This window comes from Pinus tabuliformis, chromosome 9 (genome assembly GCF_031772625.1).
Source record: "Pinus tabuliformis cultivar Carrire ecotype Pingquan chromosome 9, CPIR1, whole genome shotgun sequence".
Classification (NCBI taxonomy): Eukaryota; Viridiplantae; Streptophyta; class Pinopsida; order Pinales; family Pinaceae; genus Pinus; species Pinus tabuliformis.
The window spans coordinates 1,615,685,278-1,615,704,571 of NC_142307.1; the positions used below are offsets into that span (position 1 = coordinate 1,615,685,278).

The 19,294-nt window shown below is 39.6% G+C and overlaps 1 protein-coding gene across 5 annotated transcripts in view; it reads right to left on the bottom strand.

Moving 5' to 3' along the window:
* The window catches only part of LOC149154957 (AUGMIN subunit 3-like), a 690,355-nt gene that overhangs the window by 599,097 nt on the left and 71,964 nt on the right, over positions 1 to 19,294 (bottom strand). For 3 of the 5 annotated variants that reach the window (XM_089441741.1, XM_089441742.1, XM_089441740.1), the window contains exon 4: positions 18,754 to 18,949. The exons of the other annotated variants lie outside the window; for them this stretch is intronic. In XM_089441741.1, coding sequence (XP_089297867.1) covers positions 18,754 to 18,949 — 196 coding nt within the window. The remainder of the gene's footprint in view (positions 1 to 18,753; positions 18,950 to 19,294) is intronic. 5 annotated transcript variants of the gene reach the window in all.

Genomic DNA, 19,294 nt, shown 5'->3' on the forward strand with positions numbered 1-19,294 from the left:
CCTTTATGAGCAGATTATACCAAATCTCTCAATCCACTTTTAACTCAACTAATTTCCTATTCTAGGATCTCCTAATCTCCAAGATCTTTATGAGATCTTCACAAGTCTAATCATCTCTCATATTCTCACATAATTGAGAATATTTACATTTAAAACCTCACACACATATTTCTCACTCAAATTATTAAAAATATACAGAATTTCCTATTAAGAAATCGAAAACATAAGATCCCCCAAGTCTAATCAGGTTCAAGGGATTTTTCTTGTTATCCTTTAACTCTAATTTGATTAATTTATCATGGCTTCCTTTTTGAAGAACTTAATCATCCCTATTTTGAATAATATAAACTTGATTTTAATAAATTAATAATTATTTGATTACATTGGGATAAAATTTCTAAATTCATAGCAACTAGTTTTCTAATTAGTCAACCTCTAACAAATAAGATGATATAATTTATTAATAAATAACTACTTTACATTAATTCGATAATATTAAAATTCAATATTTTATTTTTAATTATTCCTTAACAACTATCTTTAACTAAACATAGAATATTTTAATGAAATAACTCCTTACCACTAACTCCCTAATAATTAATTTCTTTACCTATTAACTAATTCACCAATAGCTAGTTTTTAACAACTATTTCTGAGCAATGTTGCATCCTTACTTTTTATTCCTTCTGATCGTTGGATTTCTCACCTAGTCCTGAGGATGAACCACATTAGTTGGTTCGAAACGTCCACCAAATCCTAACAATGTGATTAATCCAAAAGACTTTCTTCTACATTATGGATCACAAAAGACTTAGATCTAACATTAGGAAAATTTGTTAATTAATAGGAATTAATTAAGGAAATTTTGGAAAGCTCTAAAAACTCACACGGATTGAGTTTGTGATGATCTTAGTCGTTGATGGCAATTTAATCATAGTCGTTGGAGATTCAACGAGAGATTATAAGAGCAGGTCGATGGGGATGGCGATGATATAGTGTGAGACATAGGGAGAGCAAGTTCCTTGGCAGATCAAGCACGGAAGAAGAGTTCGAGCTAAAAGGAGAGCAAAGGCAAGACGGAGCCAACAGAGAGGAGGCTAAAATATTCTGCAAAGAAGTCGTCCAGGTGGTGCAAGTTAGCCAAATTAGCAGAGCAAGTTGCCAAGAAGAATTCAAATCAGTTCTTAGATGCCAGAAAACCATTCCGTAATGCAGAGCGAAATTTTCCAACGCCAGGAGAATACCAGACGGCTAGTTTGGAGCATTTCCAAGAGGTCGTACAAATTGCGCAAGCCAGGAGTGCGAGTCGGTGAAGCAATGCGAGCAGGTCAGAGGGGGGCAGAGTTGTTTGGTAGAGGGAGAAATTTTCTCCTAATTATTTTGGCGAGATTTTTGCTAGAGGATTGCCAGTTTGGCATCCAAATTATTATACTCAGATTTTGTTGTTGCATAATAATAAAATAAACCCTCATCTACCGCATTGGTTTTCCCCTCAAGGTTTTTTTAGGGACTAATTGTCCACAAATGTTGGTGCCTATTTTATTCTGTGTGCGCATCTATTTTCTCAATTCCAATTTATTTTCCACAACATAATTTATTGTGAAGAACTAGTGTGATTTATTCATTATTTTCCATAACAAATAAACTGCATAATTAATCAAGTTAGAAGAATAAATTACCAGTTGCACAATTTAAGGAAATTTCACATCCACCACCTCCACCCTTCAAATCAACAAGTGAATCCGAAGGTTAATAACTCCACCCTCAATTCAAAAAGGGAATCCAAAGGTTATGCCTCCACCCTCAAATCAACAAGGGAATCCAGAGGTTGTGCCTCCACCTTCAAATTAGCAAGGGAATCCAAAGGTTATGCCTCCACCCTCAAATCAGCAAGGGAATCCAGGGGTTGTGCCTCCAACCTCAAATCAACAAAGCAATCCAGGGGATGTGCCTCCAATCTCAAATCAGCAAGGGAGTCCAAAGGTTAATACCTCTGCCCTCAAATCAGCAAGGGAATCCAAATGAGGTTGTGCCTCCACCCTCAAAACAACAAGGGAATCCAGAGCTCACTATGAAACCAAGAAAACAAACAGAGGGGGGCTTAAAAATTTCTCCCACCAGGAATCCAAGGAGCAAGCCTCCACCCAAGTTGTCAAGCGAATCCAGAGAAAACCATCTCCTCGCTCCAGGGTTACAGGGAATCCAGAGACTACTGTCCTCACCCGAGAGCTATTTTTCGACCTCCCAATGCTCAATTGAAGGAAGGCTCTTCTCCCTGCAATCTGATAACAACACAAAGCCTTCTGCTTTCCCTTCATGTGATATGATTTCTTCTTGATCTACTGCATTGCCCTCTCTTCTCTTGCCCTCTATGTATCAAAATCGTTTTCACCCCCTAAATGCGTGAGTTCTCTTTGTGGGTATGCTCTATGTTCTGTTGTGCGTGTCGTATGATCATCCTCCTCACCATTACTTTGTTGCAACCGTTTATTGGTTATGTCGGCAGCAATGTTACTTGGGAGCGGGAGCGAGAGCGGGGAGCGGGAGCGGAAGCGGGAGCGGAAGCGGGAGCGGGAGCGACCATTTTCAGAAGCTCCCGGTTTGGGAGCGAATCGGGGAGCGATTTTTTAAAAATATATATATTTTTTATATTTTTTAATTTTTGATACATATATGTCAACAAAAACATGTAGAATGATGAAATAGACATAAAAAACATAAAAAAACATAAATTGATCATTGAACCATATCACATCAATCATCTAGAAATTATAATCGTCATCAACCATGTCCACAAGTTAGTAAAATACATATTACAACTGCAACATATTGAGTCTTATAAATCATGATTCATCAAATTCAATATTAAAGTTTCAACTTCAAGCTTTCAGAATTGAAAATTCAATAACATTTATCATCATTGATCACCAAAGTAACAAGTTGTACTTGTAAGCCAAGTTTAACCATTACAAGAAGTAATATCGAAGATATTTGTAAGTCCTAACTTCTAACTGTTAACATGATATGAAATGTTAAAAATTTATAAAATGAAACATGAATAATGAGATGAAATGAAACAACTTTAGTCTTTCACAAAGCATCATATTCATAATTCACAATCATTACCAATGAGTTATAATTGCCAAGGCCCAACTTCAAACTTCAAATTTTCATTGTCACAGTGATATAATGTTTACAAAAAATATCATAATGTCATAATGATATGAAAGAGTCAAGAGTCAAGAGTCAAGGACTCAAAACTCAACAGTTATGAAAACTAAAGTCTAATAGAAACTAAAAAAGACAAGTAAACTGTAAATCTACAAGTGGCCCTTGCCACGAGAGTCTCCAGGAGTATAAGCAGGTCGTGGTGGTCTTCTAGGAGTCTCCCGCACAGACCGACGACCAGAACTAGAGCCTCCACGCGAGGGTGTCGATGGAGGTGGCGACAGCAATGGAACAAGACTCGGGCCCCGAGAACTGCTACTGGATGGTGGAGGTGGAGGTGGCATGGCTGCTGCAGCTGCTTCATTTTCATCCCGTACAAGCTCCTCTTCTAGTTCTTCCATATGTACAATGCCATCCTCCAAATTGTCGTCCTCAGGGTGATTGTCCCAAATTTTATATGTGGGATCTTCATTAGCCCGATCACAGTAATGGCTCAACAACCTTAAGTTGTAGTGCACATAAACCAAGCTTTCTGCTCGGTTTTCGTTGAGCCTGTTTCTTTTCACATTATGTATATAACTGTAGGTGCTCCAACACCTCTCTGCAGAAGAAGAATTTACAACCTGTGAAAGAACTTTTTTTGCCAATTTTGGCAAAAGTCCGTGGCCGCCATATGTTTCCCACCATGTGAGAGAATCAAATTTATCTTTGTCGTCCATTGCATGGAAGTTACCATACAAACCACTGCCACTGAAGTATCTGCCTATTTCAAGGCGCACAGCTGCACATTCCTCCCTGTCAGGCACCAACTTTTCTAATGCTTCCAGATATCCTCTAGTTACCTCTTGATCTAAATGGGGTTTGGTCCTAACACCACCCCCTGCTGCAGGTTTGCCCAACCAAGATTCTGAGTAGTATTTTGGCGTAAGGATATACGCCAAGCAATGTAGTGGAAGGTTAAGCCTATTCCACCGTTCACACACACAATCATGAATCAGTTTGTACAAGTTGGGATCTTTATTATGAACAATGTCTTTTATTTCCCCCAACATGGTATCCATTTGCTCATACACCTCGCCAATCACTGGTTTGTCTGTATCTGCAAACCGAATCATGTTATAAATTGGCTTGGTGAAATCCAATACCTGTCTCACAGTTGTCCAAAACTGCCCATCAAGAGCGGCCTCCTCCACCGTTTCAAAACCTGCCATGTCAGCTACATTTGTAGCCCTTTCCTTTAACACCTGCCAATGTGGACTTGATACCATGCTAGCTAATGCCTCTCTTACCTTCAAAAGGCGCCTGAAGGTGAGGTAATAGCTACCAAATCTAGTCCTCGCAATTTTCAGCAACTCCAATCTCGAGTGACTGCGGAAAAGGCCATGGGTATTGCTATGATTTGTAATAAATTTTATCATTTTTTTCCCTTTCTTGTACAAATCACCAATCTATTGGTATTGTTCATTTTTGTTTTTGACAATATCATGCAACAGAAGGTTCAATGTGTGAACCAAACATCCAGACCAAAATATGTTCGGGTATTTATCCTCAATAATTGCTCCCGTTGCCTTACAATTAGGAGCATTATCAGTGATGACTTGGATGACATTGTATGGGCCAATACGCTCAATTGTTTCAAGCAATGCTTCTGCAATGTTGATAGCGGTCTTGAACTTGTCTGAGTAATCATGTGCAGCTAGAAAGATGGGACCACTTCGGGTCACAGCAAGAACACTTATCAATGGCTTGCCTTTTACATTTGTCCATCCATCAGATACAATGGACACCCCATTGTCAATCCAAGAACTTGTCATTTTATTCAAAGAATGTGATATTTTTGCTTTTTCATGATCAAGGCCAACAGTTCTTGCCTTGTCATACCCAGGGCTCTTGTATCCTTTAGGGGCATCATTTATGGCAGAAACCATTTCGTGCCAATAAGGTGAGCGTAGAACATTGAATGGTATCCCACATGCATAGAGGAACCTGTAAACTTTTGAATCCACATCATTCCTACACCCCTCATCAAGGAAACCTGATATGGTTCTACGCCTTAAAGATGATGACCCTGTGCCTCCATGTCCATATCCACTGCCTTGGGAGGATGCTGAAGGAGTTCTTTGTGATGGTGAGATTGGTTCAAAGAAACCCCTTGATCTTTTTGTTCTGTATTGGGCGTCCTCCTCTTCCTTTATGTATTTGGCTCTATCTGCTGTTGACACCGCTGCACAAGTTTTGATTCCTATTTGTTTCTCTCCATCCCATGGCCTTTTCCCGCAGAGGTGTCTTCTAGCACGGGTGTATGAGCCTGTGTAATCAGTGTTGCAATGGGGGCAATGAAATTTAGTGGTTCCACCCCCTCTCCCTGTTTCAGCCCTGTGAACATATTTCCACAATGGAGTTTGGTCTTGTTTAGTTTTTTGAGGGTCATGTTCACCCTCCTCCACCTCCTCCTCACTGGGGTTTTCACCCATTTGACTTCCTCCGGCTTCTTCATCCACCTCTTCAGTTTCAGGCCCCCTCCGTTTCCTACTCTCCACCACCATAATAACCATAAAAGGGACCAGGAAGAGGAAAATGCCAATAAATATCCCCAGGTCCATGGTGTTTGATGTTTGTAGGGTTTGAGTCTTGAATCTGCAAATTAATTTAGTTTATTGGGATTAATTCATTTAATTTATTAATTTAATTTAAATACATGATCTTTAAACTCAAACAGGTAAATTAAACTAACCAAATTAACTACCTAACCAGCTAAACTAACTAAATGATTAAGTTACTTACCTCTGCAGGCTTGCTCCTCGCTCCTTGGCACTTGCTCCTCGCTCCTCAGCTCTGGCTCCTTGCTCCTCAGCTCTTGCTCCTTGCTCCTTTGCTCTTGCTCCAGCTCTCAATCTCTTGCTCAATGAAGTTGAAATGAAATTTTTTTGGCCCATTGGGCTTATAAAATAAAAAAAAAATTCTAAAATTTTTAGAAATTTCGGGTCCGGCGGATTTTTTTTCCGCCGAACCGCTCCCGGCCCGTCTAAAATCGCTCCCGGAGCGTTTTTTAATGCCCGGGAGCGATCAGGGAGCGATCGCTCCCCGATCGCTCCCGGGCATTAAAAAACGCTCCGGGAGCGCGGGAGCGATCGCTCCCTGAATCGCTCCCTCACAGACCAGGGAGCGCAAATTTTTTTACGGGAGCGCGCTCCCGCCCGGAGCGCGCTTCGGGAGCGGGTTCGAAGGGGGGGGGGGGGGGGGGGGCGCTCCCCCGCAACACTGGTCGGCAGACAATGTTGTCGCCCTTTCCTTCTCATCCACGGGAGTTTTGTCCTGCGTGGTGGTGGGGGATGTTGTGTGTCAGCACTTCCTTTCACCCCACTTCTTGTTGGTTGACTTCTTTGTTTTCCCAACTGCCAATGCAGCCCATCCGTTGTTGAATTTCGTCCTTTCTGCATTGTAGATTTATCCAAGGAAACAAGGTTCTGTTGTCCTTCTTTCCAGTTCAATTAATTTGGAAAACCAATCCATTTAAGGCACACCCGCCAACCTTCAATGGCTATCATGAAACAAATCAAGCTTCCTTTAAATCCCAAGCAAACTCCTTCCTCAAACTCTGGAATTTGTGTCCCAATTCTCAGGCCCTTTTAATTTCAATCGATGTGTATAAAATATTTACAATGAAGGGGAATTAGCTTGGGGCGATCACATATACATAGCCACATGGAGGGGGCAAACTAAGGAGAAATCTTGCTTTGTTTTTTTATTGTAGGTGGATCGTTCCAACAAGGGTTGAACTATTACAACAGGAAACTTCAAACGAAAAGGGAGCTTGCATTTCACTACATAGTCAAAGGACGGAGATAACCATGCTAGAGGTCACAAATAGTGTTGGAATTTCCATGCACCCTAGGTCTGGTCTATGCCCTAGCTAAGAACACAAACACACTAGAGATGCCCAACTTTAAAGTACTTTGCATGGCGAAATATAACAACAAACAAATCAATAATAGTATACAGTATTTTTGGCCCCAAATCACATTCCTTATTTGTCCATTAATACGAAAACCTTAGGTCTCTTGTACCAGGGATCATTGTCCTTTACAAACCCTAATACAATGCTATAATACACAGTATACAAGTTTTTCCTTCAACTAGTTACAACTAGGTCTAACTCGTTGAGGCCTAGTCCATCAAGTCCTCATCTGCCCAAATACAAGTAACAAAACATTTATCTAACGCCTACAAATCACAATCAAGATACTTGACTTACCTGGGTTTTTCCTATAGCCCACAGTCCTCATGCCAGCTTGTTGTCCTTGTTGTAGGCTTGTAGCTACCTTCCTTCACTACTAAAGACTTCTATTGTTCATAGTTTCTACTCCTTTAGACCTCAAATCAGCTTCCTTGCAGCCTTAGCGCTACTTTAGGTTTATGGCTACCATTCACCAGCAAATTGCTCCCTTTAGCCTATTGTCCTACTATTCAGTCCTCGTTAGCAGCCCCTTATACCATTGTCCAACCCTTGTCCAAGGAGCGTCTACCTCTGCCCTGCCCTAAGATGGCCTTAACCCTAGCCCTTAGTGTCTCGGCCCTGTTGTAGCAACCTTTGATCAACCTCCGCCAGTGCTCCTTCAACTCTAAGGCTCTTGGCCTCCCTGTCCAGACCTTCTACGACCCTAACCAAGCCTTCATAGGCCTCTTCGATAGCCTCAACACAGGCCATGGAGGCCCTAACAAACCTCGATCTTCCTAACCTCGATTTCTAAGGTCCTACCAACCTCCTCAACAAGTCATGAAACCCTATATTATCCATGCTCTCACTTTAGTCTGCCCTAGCCAATCCTCGGCTAGGTCTACTGGGTCTTGGTTGTGGTTCCTGGGTTGCGGCCAACCCTCCCTACTGTTGCAGGAACATTCATGTAGCTGAACATGGCCAGTCTGCCCTTCTAAAGACAGTAGTCTCCCTTCCCTACCTTGCGACTAGTCTAACCAAGCCTACGATCAACTAGAACTAACCATTACAAACTTTGTCTCATTTGAACAAAAAAAATCGCCATCCACCACAAGTTCCTTCCTTGACGTGACTATCTTCTCTTGATTTGTGGCTCTCCTAGGTCTAATCTTGCTCCACACATGAAGTCCATGTCATTGTGTGATTAGGACTCTGTTGGCCTATATTTATATCTCTCCAATAGGTGACTTAGGAGCCCTCCTTATCCCTCAAGAAATCCCACTACGCAAATTAAACTATTAAATTAGTTTCCTTGGGTTCTAAGCCCACTCCTTTGAGTCAAAATTGTTGAAAAGCGTTATTAGGTTCGGTCTTCGTAATGTCTAATGTAATCATGATTTTATGTATTTGATCAAAAGAGAAAAAGAAATTTTATTATTATTATTTTGCAGCATGGGTTTCATGCTCAAGGTCATTTTATTTATAAGTCAAGCACCCATTGAGTGCTTCTAGGGCTTTGTCATAAAGTCTAGGAGTTAATTGAGTCATTGTAATATGTAAGACCCCTTTGGGCATCTTGTATTATGTAAAAGAAATTTATTTGAGTCATAAAAGACCCTCCAAGACAAGTCAACCTAGCTGCAACAAGTCGGCCTACATAAAAGATCAAATCGGCCTCATGGAGGCAGTTCGTACCCCTGGAAAGCCTATATATAAGAGGCATTCGACCTCATTTGAAGAATACATCCAAGACAAACGAAGAAGCAAGAGAAGAAGTTCAATCTTAAGAAGAAGAAGTCCTAAGGCAAGCGAAGTTCAAGAAGGAAGCTAAAGTCAAAGTTTTTGGCTCTCTCTCTCTCATGTGCAACGAAATTCTGAAGTTGCGAAGTCGAAGTTGTTGTTAAGTCAAAGTTGTTGGGGTTGACGTTGCTAAGTCAAAGTTGTTGGAAAAGTTGTTGGGGTTGAAGTTGCTAGAAAAGTCGTTGGGGTCGAAGTTGCTAGAGAAGTTGTTGGGGTCGAAGTTGCTAAAGAAGTTGCTAGAAGGTCGAAGTTTATTGTAGTAAGTTGTGTAAGGAAATCTCATCAAAAAGGAAGGTTGACTTGGTCTTAGAGGGGTCTTTGTCAAGGGTCTTAAGTTTGGAATTCATCATTTGAAGTTCTATAAGAAGAGAAGAGTTCTTGTGGGTTTTCCTCTTAGGAGGAGAGGTTTTGGCCCTGGCTTATAGCCTACATTTTGTGTCCTCTTGTCTCATCGATCTTCATTGTTTGATAGTTGTTTGATGATAAAGAACACAATAATAATCAAGTGAAAGAAGAAGCTAATCAAGTTAAAATAAAAGAACATCACAAGCAGTTATCAGAAGTAAGAGAAATCACATAATCTAGTTGCCCCTAGATTTCTCAACATGGTATCAAACTTTCAAAGCTAAGGTGACTACAACAAGGATAGGCAATTTGAAGATCACTCCATTGAAGAAGGATACATAAGGGTCGAGCACAAGAAGGTCATCAAGGAGAACTAAGAAGCATCAAGGAGGACCATTCATCTCATCACGAGGATCACATCATCTATAAGGAACACCACTTTGGAGAAGAAGAAGACCATAAAGACCCTACCTCCATTCAAAGAAGGACTCTACACTTGAAGCATTCTTAGGAAGCTTACACATTCTACAATCATCTAACAAGGAAGAAAGAAAGAGCACTTCATCATCAAAGTGATCTCCCTCACATTGAAGAAAGGATCACATCTCAATCATCCTTGAAGAAGATCATCAAGTCATCATCATCAAGGAGGCATCTTCAATTGTCAAAGGAGTAGTAAAAGTCAACATCATCAAGAAAGCATCAAGTTGAAGATATCATCATCAAAGGAGCATATTCACTTGATAAGTATTTTTATATTTATTTCTGAATCTACTACCAATATGACTTCATTCTGCAAGGAGAGCAACAAACTTGTTGGGTCATCAAATTACCTTGCATGGAAAAAGAAAATAGATTTGATCCTCATACAGAATGAAGTTATTGAATATGTTAAGGGTTCAATCTCTGAGCCTTCTCAAGAGCAATCTCAAGCACTGTCAAAGTATATGGAAGGGGAAGTAATGACTCAAAGAATCCTCATAAAATCAATCAAGGATTCCCTCATCCCTTATGTGGCAAAAATGGAAACATCAAAAGAAATCTATGAAAAGTTGGTAGAATTGTTTTATGTAAGCACTGTTGGAGAAGTTATAACATTGAAAACCGAACTATACAAGATGAAGGTATCAAAGGAAAAAGGGGTAGCCTCATACCTTATGAGGGTATCACAAATTAGAGATCAAGTACAAGAACTAGGAAAAAATATTGTATGATAAAGAAATGACCACCATAGTGCTCAATGCACTACCTGATGAATGAGCAACTTTGTATGAAATATCCATGGAAAGAAGGAAGCCACTTCATTCAGGGAACTTCGGTAATTATGTAAGATTGAAGAAACTAGATTAAAGGCAAAGAGCGATGTTGGATCAAGTGAACAAACTCAAGCATATGTTTCCATGGCTACAAAGAAAGGGAAGTTTGGAAATTTTGATCCTTCGAAGAAGAAGAAGATCAACATGTCAAAGATCCAATGCTATGGATGTAATGAATATGGGCATTTCAAAATTGTCCTAAATTTAAAAAGGACAACAAGAAAAGAAAAGATAGAACTGCAGCCCATGTCACCGAAGAAGTAGAAGAGCCTGAAAACAAGAAGACAAAGGAGGAAGTAAAAGACCTCTAAAATGACTAAGATAACCTCCTACACTTAGTTCTTTTCAAGTTTATAAAAGATAGTTGTCATGATGGAAAGCATTACAAGTATGATAGATGCATTATAGAAGAGATAGAGATGACATCATCATAGAGACATGGTAGTCGAAGTAGGAGTCTATATGGCTAAAGCAGTCATCTCACATGATAAACAGGAAGTAGCTCATGGCATTTTCATTAAGGATAACCAAAGTAGCAATTAATATGGTTGGACAAAGTCATCTAGCAAGATAGAAGATAAAGAGATCATCATACAAAATCATCATCATTAGAAAGGAACATTTGCAGAATGAGGATCATTAAGATCCTCCATTGGAATCTTTGTTAGAAGATTCACCTCTACTTAAGAAGAAGCAAATGTCTCGCAGATGGTATACATTCCACCTTATGTGGGATCTACAGGTTAAAAGAATGATGGAATGATGACAAAGATGTGAAGCATGACAAGTTGGTTGAAGTACTTTCATCTTAAAGCAAGGAAAGGAAGTTGCCCGACGGAAGTCTAGATGACCACATGAAGGAAGAGGTATGTATATATTTGATAGATAGATAATGTCATGTTATCATATGGTTGCAAATAGAATGGGTGGAATGCTCTATCTCATGAGCATGATAAAAGAAGAAGAAACTCTTCCTTTAGAAAGATACATGAAGGCATGTAGACAATATGCCTTGAACTCTTCTACATATTGACATGATATGACCTCACTGAGAATATGAGGTGGTTGGCATTCGTGGTTCCTGTGATGAAGGAACTATGTATAGACGATCCTGTGGAAGCAATAAGTGAAGAAAAGGTGAAAGAAGAGTTTTTGAAAGATGCATCTATAGTCACATAAGATAAGATAAGTGATCAACATCTAATAACTAGAAGGATTAGCTATGACATCTCCATAGAGAAGGTATGAAGACCCTGATATGTTGGAAAAAGGAGAACCTTGGAAATGTATGTCTTGGAGATGGATTCATACGGTTTGCGAAAAGATGTTGAAGTTGCAAGAAGATGATGTCATGACGAAAGGCCATCATAAAAAGGTAACTTTAATTTAATGTTCATTTTGATTTCTAAAAAAGCATTTGGTTTGGTTGAAACAGGGCTACCGAAAGAAGGTTGTAGAAGTCACCTACAACTAGTACTCATGTGATTAGATGGAAGATACTAAAAGAAACACGACTTGGAAAAGGTAGTTATATGAAGGATAGCCAGATGTGGACTAGAAGATCACTTTCTGATGAAAAGAGGGATGACATGACTATTAGTTCAACACTATGTTTCGTTGAAAGGAAGTGATGAAGAAGATGGTCAATGCCCTACGAAAAATTCTAGAAGAAGAAGGCTCCATGATGAAAAAGATGAAGTTCATGACATGATGCAAAAAGAGGAGCCCTACAAGAAGCTAATGGTACCATGATCTCCACCAAAGAGCAGATAGTTGTTGGAAACAAGTCCCTAGTTGAGAGGGAGCTTGGGCAAGTCCCTTGTTAAAAGGGAGCTTGGGCAAGTCCCTTGTTAAAAGGGAGCTTGGGAATATTCCTTTTATAGGAATGTGTAGATCCTTCCTAGTTGAGGACACATCATTCTTGTCTTCATTGTATGAAGAAAGAAAGAGGATTGGGTAAGCATTTGAAAATGGTATTGATACTCTTTGAGGATGTGGTAGGGCATCCAATAGGTAAAAGTAATCAAAGAGGAAATTCCTTGAAGATGTGTTAATCCAAGACAAGAATGGTCCTAGAAGGACATACCTTGTGAACATCTGGATGTGGTATGTGCCTTGAGAGACAATGATGAAGATGTCTATGAATCATTGGTCTCCCCAACCTTGTGCTCTAATCTTGTGGAGAGATAGAGTTGTGAATCAAGGCCTTGCTATATGACAATGTTGGTTGATGTGATAAGATGCAATGAGATAAGTTGAAATAACAGCTTATGAGATGGTTTACCAATCCGACTCTTCTTATGAGAATTCTTCAGTATGAGAATGTCCAAGTACTTTGTATGGATTATGAATACCTCCCTAGTTAAGAGAGAGTGTTGAAAAGTGTAACTAGGTTCGGTCTTCATAATGTCTAATGTAATCATGATATTATGCATTTTATGAAAAGAGAAATAAAATTTACTATTATTATTTTGAAGCATGGCTTTCATGCTCAAGGTCATTTTATTTATAAATCAAGAACCCATTCAGTGCTACTAGGGCTTTGTCATAAAGTCTAGGAGTTAATTGAGTCGTTGTAAATTGTAATATGTAAGACCCTTTTGGGCATCTTGCATCATGTAAAAGAAATTTATTTGATTCATAAAAGACCCTCCAAGACAAGTCAACCTAGCTGCAACAAGTTGGCCTACATAAAATATCGAGTCAGCATCATGGATGCAATTCTTACCCCTGGAAAGCCTATATATAAGAGGAATTTGACCTCATTTGAAGAATACATCCAAGACATACGAAGAAGTAAGAGAAGAAGTTCGATCTTAAAAAGAAGAAGTCCTAAGGCAAGAAGTTCAAGAAGGAAGCTAAAGTCGAAGTTTTTGGCTCTCTGTCTCTCTCTCTCTCTCTCTCAAACACACACACACACACACACACTCTCTCTCTCATGTGCAACGAAATTCTAAAGTTGCTAAGTTGAATTTGTTGCTAAGTCGAAGTTATTGGAGAAGTTGTTGGGGTCGAAGTTGCTAGAAAAGCTTCTAAGTCGAAGTTGCTAGAAAAGTTGTTGGGTTCGAAGTTGTTGGAGAAGTTGTTGGGGTAGAAGTTGCTGGAATAGTTGTCGGGGTCGAAGTTGCTGTAAAAGTTGTTGGAAGGTCGAAGTTTGTTGTTATAAGCTATGTAAGGAAAGCTCATCAAGAAGGAAGGTTGAGTTGGTCTTGGAGGGGTCTTTGTCAAGGATCTTAGGTCTTGGAATTCGTTGTTTGAAGTTATATAAGAAGAGAAGAGTTCTTGTTGGTTTTCCTCTCAAGAAGAGAGGTTTTGGCACTGCCTTACAGCCTACATTTTGTATCCTCTTGTCTCATTGATCTTCATTGTTTGGTAGTTGTTTGATGATAAAGAACACAATAACAATCAAGTGAAAGAGGAAGCTAATCAATTTAAAATAAAAGAACATCACAAGCAATTATAAAGTAAGAGAAATCACCTAATCTAGTTGCCCCTAGATTTCTCAACAAAAACCCCAAACCTTGGGTATCTTGCCCACAAGCTCCCTTTTCGTGGGTTTTCTCCACTCGGAAATACCATCCGTACTACCCAAATTACAACACTCCCTCTTAGTGAGGAAGGTATTTCCATGTCCTTCTCGTAGAAGTCTCCAACTCCAAGACTTTCCTTGCATGGCCATGACTATCCTTACATGTGCCACGATTGTTTTCGCATGTGCCATGTCTTCCCTTTACATGATCATGACTCTCCATGCATGGTTCACGACAATCCTTGCATGTACCATGACCCTCCTTGCGTGCACCAAGACTATGCTCACATGGCCTACGACTTTTCTTGCATGCACCACAAATGTCCTTGCATGGTCCGTGACTTTCCTTGCATGGCCTAGAAGACTCCACTCTTTTGCTTAAACATGAAGGTTAGACTTCCATTGTGTGGCTAACTTTCCTTCGCAATCTCCCTCTAAGCCTACACAACCTCTTCTTAGCTCACTCAGCTTTCCCTCTCGGAAAACGTTGAAACTGAATTTGTATCCTATTAAGGTCAATCCCAAGTTGCGATTGAACATTGGGCCTAGCCACTCTAGACCATCGCAATCCAACTCTATAATTTTTCTCATCTCAAACTTTTCACATGCACATGGCTCCACTACCAGATGTGCAATCTTGTAACCCAATGAAGATACTAACTCATAATCAACCTGCTATCCATATGGAGCTATCTTGTCCATGCCAAAGCACTCTTTGCCAAGGCACCTGAACTGTCTCAACATACTTTAACAAGTCAATGGAAGTCCATCATCAACAACTTGCCACACAAGATACTATTGTGCACTGATTTCTCCATCAATCCACCAGAACTCCCATCCTAGCTAGTCACCAAACTAGTCAAGACCACATCTCCATGTTCTCAGCTAAACCTTCTACTCCATGTCTAGCCAACTCACTTGGCAACACTGCTACTTCTTGCAACAATCTCACAACTCCCTCCTAGAGCTGACACATGTGCACACTCTGATCTAGTTGCTCTGATACCATGTTGGAATTCCCATGCACCCTAGGTCTGGTATATGCCTTAGCTAGGAACACAAACATACTAGAGATGCCCAACTTTAAACGAATTTGCACAGTGGAATATAATAGCAAACAGATCAACAATAATACATAGTATTTTGGCCCAAAATCATGTTCCTTATTTTTCCATTAATAAGAAAACCTTAGGGCTCCCGTACTAGGGATCATGGGCCTTTACAAACCCTGATGCAATGCTATAATACACAGTATACAAGTCTGTCCTTTGACTAAATACAACTAGGGCTAAGGCCTAGTCCATCAAGTCCTCATCTGCTCAAATACAAATACAAATGGTTGTCCTTTGTCTACAAATCACAATCAGCAAGATACTTGACTTACACGGGTTGTTCCTTTAGCCCATAGTCCTCATTCCAGCTTGTTTTCCTTGTTGTAGACTTGTAGTTGCCTTCCTTAGCTGCTACAAACTTCTATTGTTCACAGGTTCTGCTCCTTTAGACTTCACATCAACTATCCTGTAGCCTTAGCCAGCTACTTTAGGCTTATGTCTACCATTCACCAGCAAACTGCTCCCTTTAGCCTATTGTCCTGTTGTTCAGTCCTTAACAACCCCTTATACCACTTTCCAACCCTTGTCCAAGCCACTTCTACCTATGCCCTGCCCTCACCTGGTCTTAAGTTGATCTTAACCCATATCCCTTAGGGTCTCATCCCTGCTGTAGCTACCTCTGATCAACCTTGACCAGTGCTCATTCAACTCTAAGGCTCTTGGCCCACTGTCCAAACCTTTTACAGCCCTAACCAGGCCTTCTTGTGCCTCTTCGATAGCCTCAACACAGGGCACAGAGGCCCTAACAGGCCTCAGTCTGCCTAACCTCAATTCCTGAGGCCCTAACCAACCTCCTCAACAAGTCACGAAACCCTTTATCAGCCTTGTTCTCACTTTAGTCTTGATAACCAATCCTCGGCTAGGTTTGTTGGGTCTTGGCTGTGGTTCGTAGGTTGCAGCTCCTTCCAAAGGGTTGCGAACAGCCCTCCTTACTACTACGGGAACCTTCCTTACCTTGTCGTTGGTCTAAAGCCAGTGATCAGCCAAAACTACCTATTACAGTCTGTCTCATTTGAACAAAAGAAAACTTGGCCTCCACTACAGGTCCCTTCCTTGTTGCGGCTATCTTCTCTTGATCTGTGGCTCTCCTAGGGCTAATCTTGCTGCACACATGAAGTCCATCTCATTGTGTGATCAAGCCTCTCCTTTGGCCAGTATTTATATTTCTCCAATAGGTGACTTAGGAGCCTTCTTTATCCTTCAAGAGACCCCATTACACAAATTAGAATATTAAATTAGTTTCGTTGGGTTCTAAGCCCACTCTTTTGGGTCAAAACCCCAAACCTTGGGTATCTTGCTCACAAGCTCCATTTTTGTGGGTTTTCTCCACTCAGATATACCTACCGAGCTACCCAAATTTCAACAAATGGAGGGGATTTCTATAGAAGACCAATCTCGATTCCCTAATAAAGTGAAAAATCAACTTAAAGAGGACTGTGTATCACAACCCAGCTTTGAAGTAAAGTTATTTTGGTACAAGGTAATAATTGCAACAACCACTCTGTTTAAAAATTCAAAAACTTTTTATTTCTGTTTTAGTTTAGGAAATTTACTTGCTGAATTTTTCATAATTATATGATAAACAGCAAGATGATTTACTTTGGGATATCAAAATAAAGCTAAATCTAAGCTAATGTTTTGATGCATTGAGTTGGAATCATTTTTGGATTTATTTACTCGTGTATCAACTGATTTCATTGCAGATCCATACGTTTTACTAGTTATAACAAAAGAAATCTGCAGCATTCTTCAAGATTTTTGCTCATTCCAAGTAAGTTGTCCATTTGGAACCTTGCACATAGATTCTAGTTTAAATTTATATTGTTCATTTACTGACTTAGAGTCAAAAGTACAACTATTTCCAGTTGTAATTAAGTAAATTTAATTCTAGAAATTTTATGGGCAGAGTACCTAGGAGGATTTCATCACAGGAACACAGAAATACAATCTCCATCTTGCTGGAAATTGATATTTAATGTTGTTCATAAGCTTGGAAGTGACCTTTCAAGATCAAATTCATACATTCCAACTTCCCCACTCATAGACTAGGAATCTAGGAGTGCTTTGGAGTTCATTGGGTGGTTTGTTTGTGTGAAACTGGTTGTTTTCCAGGCAATTTATTGCATATTTTTCAATCTGCAGTTACAGGGAAGCAAGCTAATTTAACATATAACTCCTTTAACCAGCAACCCAAACTTGAAAACAACTCTTAAACTGATTAGTATATTTTTTCTAAATCAAATTTAAGTACTCACATGCCATATATATTATCATTTGGTGTCGTGTTTTGTTGTCTTTAGTTTTTTTGCATGTATACATACAAAAATCAGCAAAACATCCCTCATAATTAACTCTCCCACCTTTTCTTAACTCCATTTAAGGCACTGGATTTACTTGGAGTTGGTTGATGTATTGAGTGGGAATTCTCCCATGGCCTTTCAGGAGGAAGTTGGACTTAAAGAGCAGGGGTTCGTGCCAAAGTGACAGTGAACCATTACCCTGTGTGTACCCATCCTAATGGGTGCACAAACGTTTGCAACCCTGCTAATCAGATCGATAACAAGTCTATTGACACATATCAAAAAGGTGATGTGGATGATAGAACATCTACTTCTGGCCTATTTTACCCTGCAGTCCGGAGAAATATTGAATGGCACAGTAACAAACAAGCCACTATTGTTTTTTCTATTATTGAGACATTGTGTAAAAGTGCAGTTACTTCTGGTCAGGAAGCTGTTTGGACTCTTGGTCCTCAGTCATGGATTTGCACAGCAGCAGCCCACAGTTCTAAAGTGTGATAATTAGAATGCTTTCAGTTGGTTAAGAATATTATTTTTTATAACCACACCAAATACATCAATGTACAAAATCACTATAATTGACAGCCGACTCAGGATCAAAGTTCAGAGGATCAAAGTTCAAACTGTTGTCATCTCTACAGAGACTTTGCCTACATCCAAGTTATCGAGTTGAGATACAATTTGGGATCAAGGAAGCTATCAATATGGAGGGATGATTTTATACACATTATGGGGGTATTTTAGTCATAATCTTTATTTGAATTTTGAGGATTTACTACAAGTAACAGATTATCTTTTATTGGCATAAGCATTACTAATGCATGGCCTTATACACTAGCAGAACTTTCCCAAATCTAGAATTACGCTATTAATCATGCCCACATTAATGTCTTATTCTTATGCATGCTCCCATTAATGTCTTATGCAGACCAAAGCTGATTTTCACAAACAAAATACTCAACATGAGTTTCTTCTATCTAGATTCAAAAGTTATTTCATGGAAGTAGAGAATAGATAATAAAATGCACTTCACGTCTATACAAGTTACCAAATTTCTAACACTTATGTCGATGGTAAAATCAAATTACATGTAGTGCATTACTGAATTTCCTAGTACATTATCTAGCCAGCACAGCATCTCAATGAACCCAGTTCCTTAAAATGACCTTCTCAAGTTATCAAACTCACGTACAACATATAGGGGCCTTCAAGAAACACTAGCACCATATATTCCTGCATATCATACCTCTAAATTCCTGCTGGCAAGCTTTTCATCAACTAGCAGTAACTGTCCATTTGTTGTAGAGGCTGCTGCTACACGAGCCCGTCTTCCTTGAATCAAAGCTGAAGTTTGGCCAGTAAGCAAATCAAACTGAGACTGCAAACGCCTGAGTCGTTTTTGCAATTCCAAGGCCTCAGCTTTATAGGCCGATGTTGCCTCCCTGGAATTCAAAGACAACGCATTAACATGGTAAAAATGTACCATATGCCAATGCAGAAAGCAAGAACATTCATGGTGTGGAAATTTGCTGTCTCAACCTTGAGAACTGCCCCCATGATTCTATAAAACTGAATATTTATAGTGAGATTTTAATATATTATCAATATCTGTCCCATTAATTTTAGCGTAATCATAGGGAAAATGCTCACAAGTGAGACAACAAATTTCCGTCTAAGTTGCACGAAGCGTCGAAATGTTTCAGAGTTTCCGAAATGGGTACATTTAGAAACGTCACCTCCCAAAAATGGAAATGTCGGTCATATATATATATAGAGAAATTTATAAA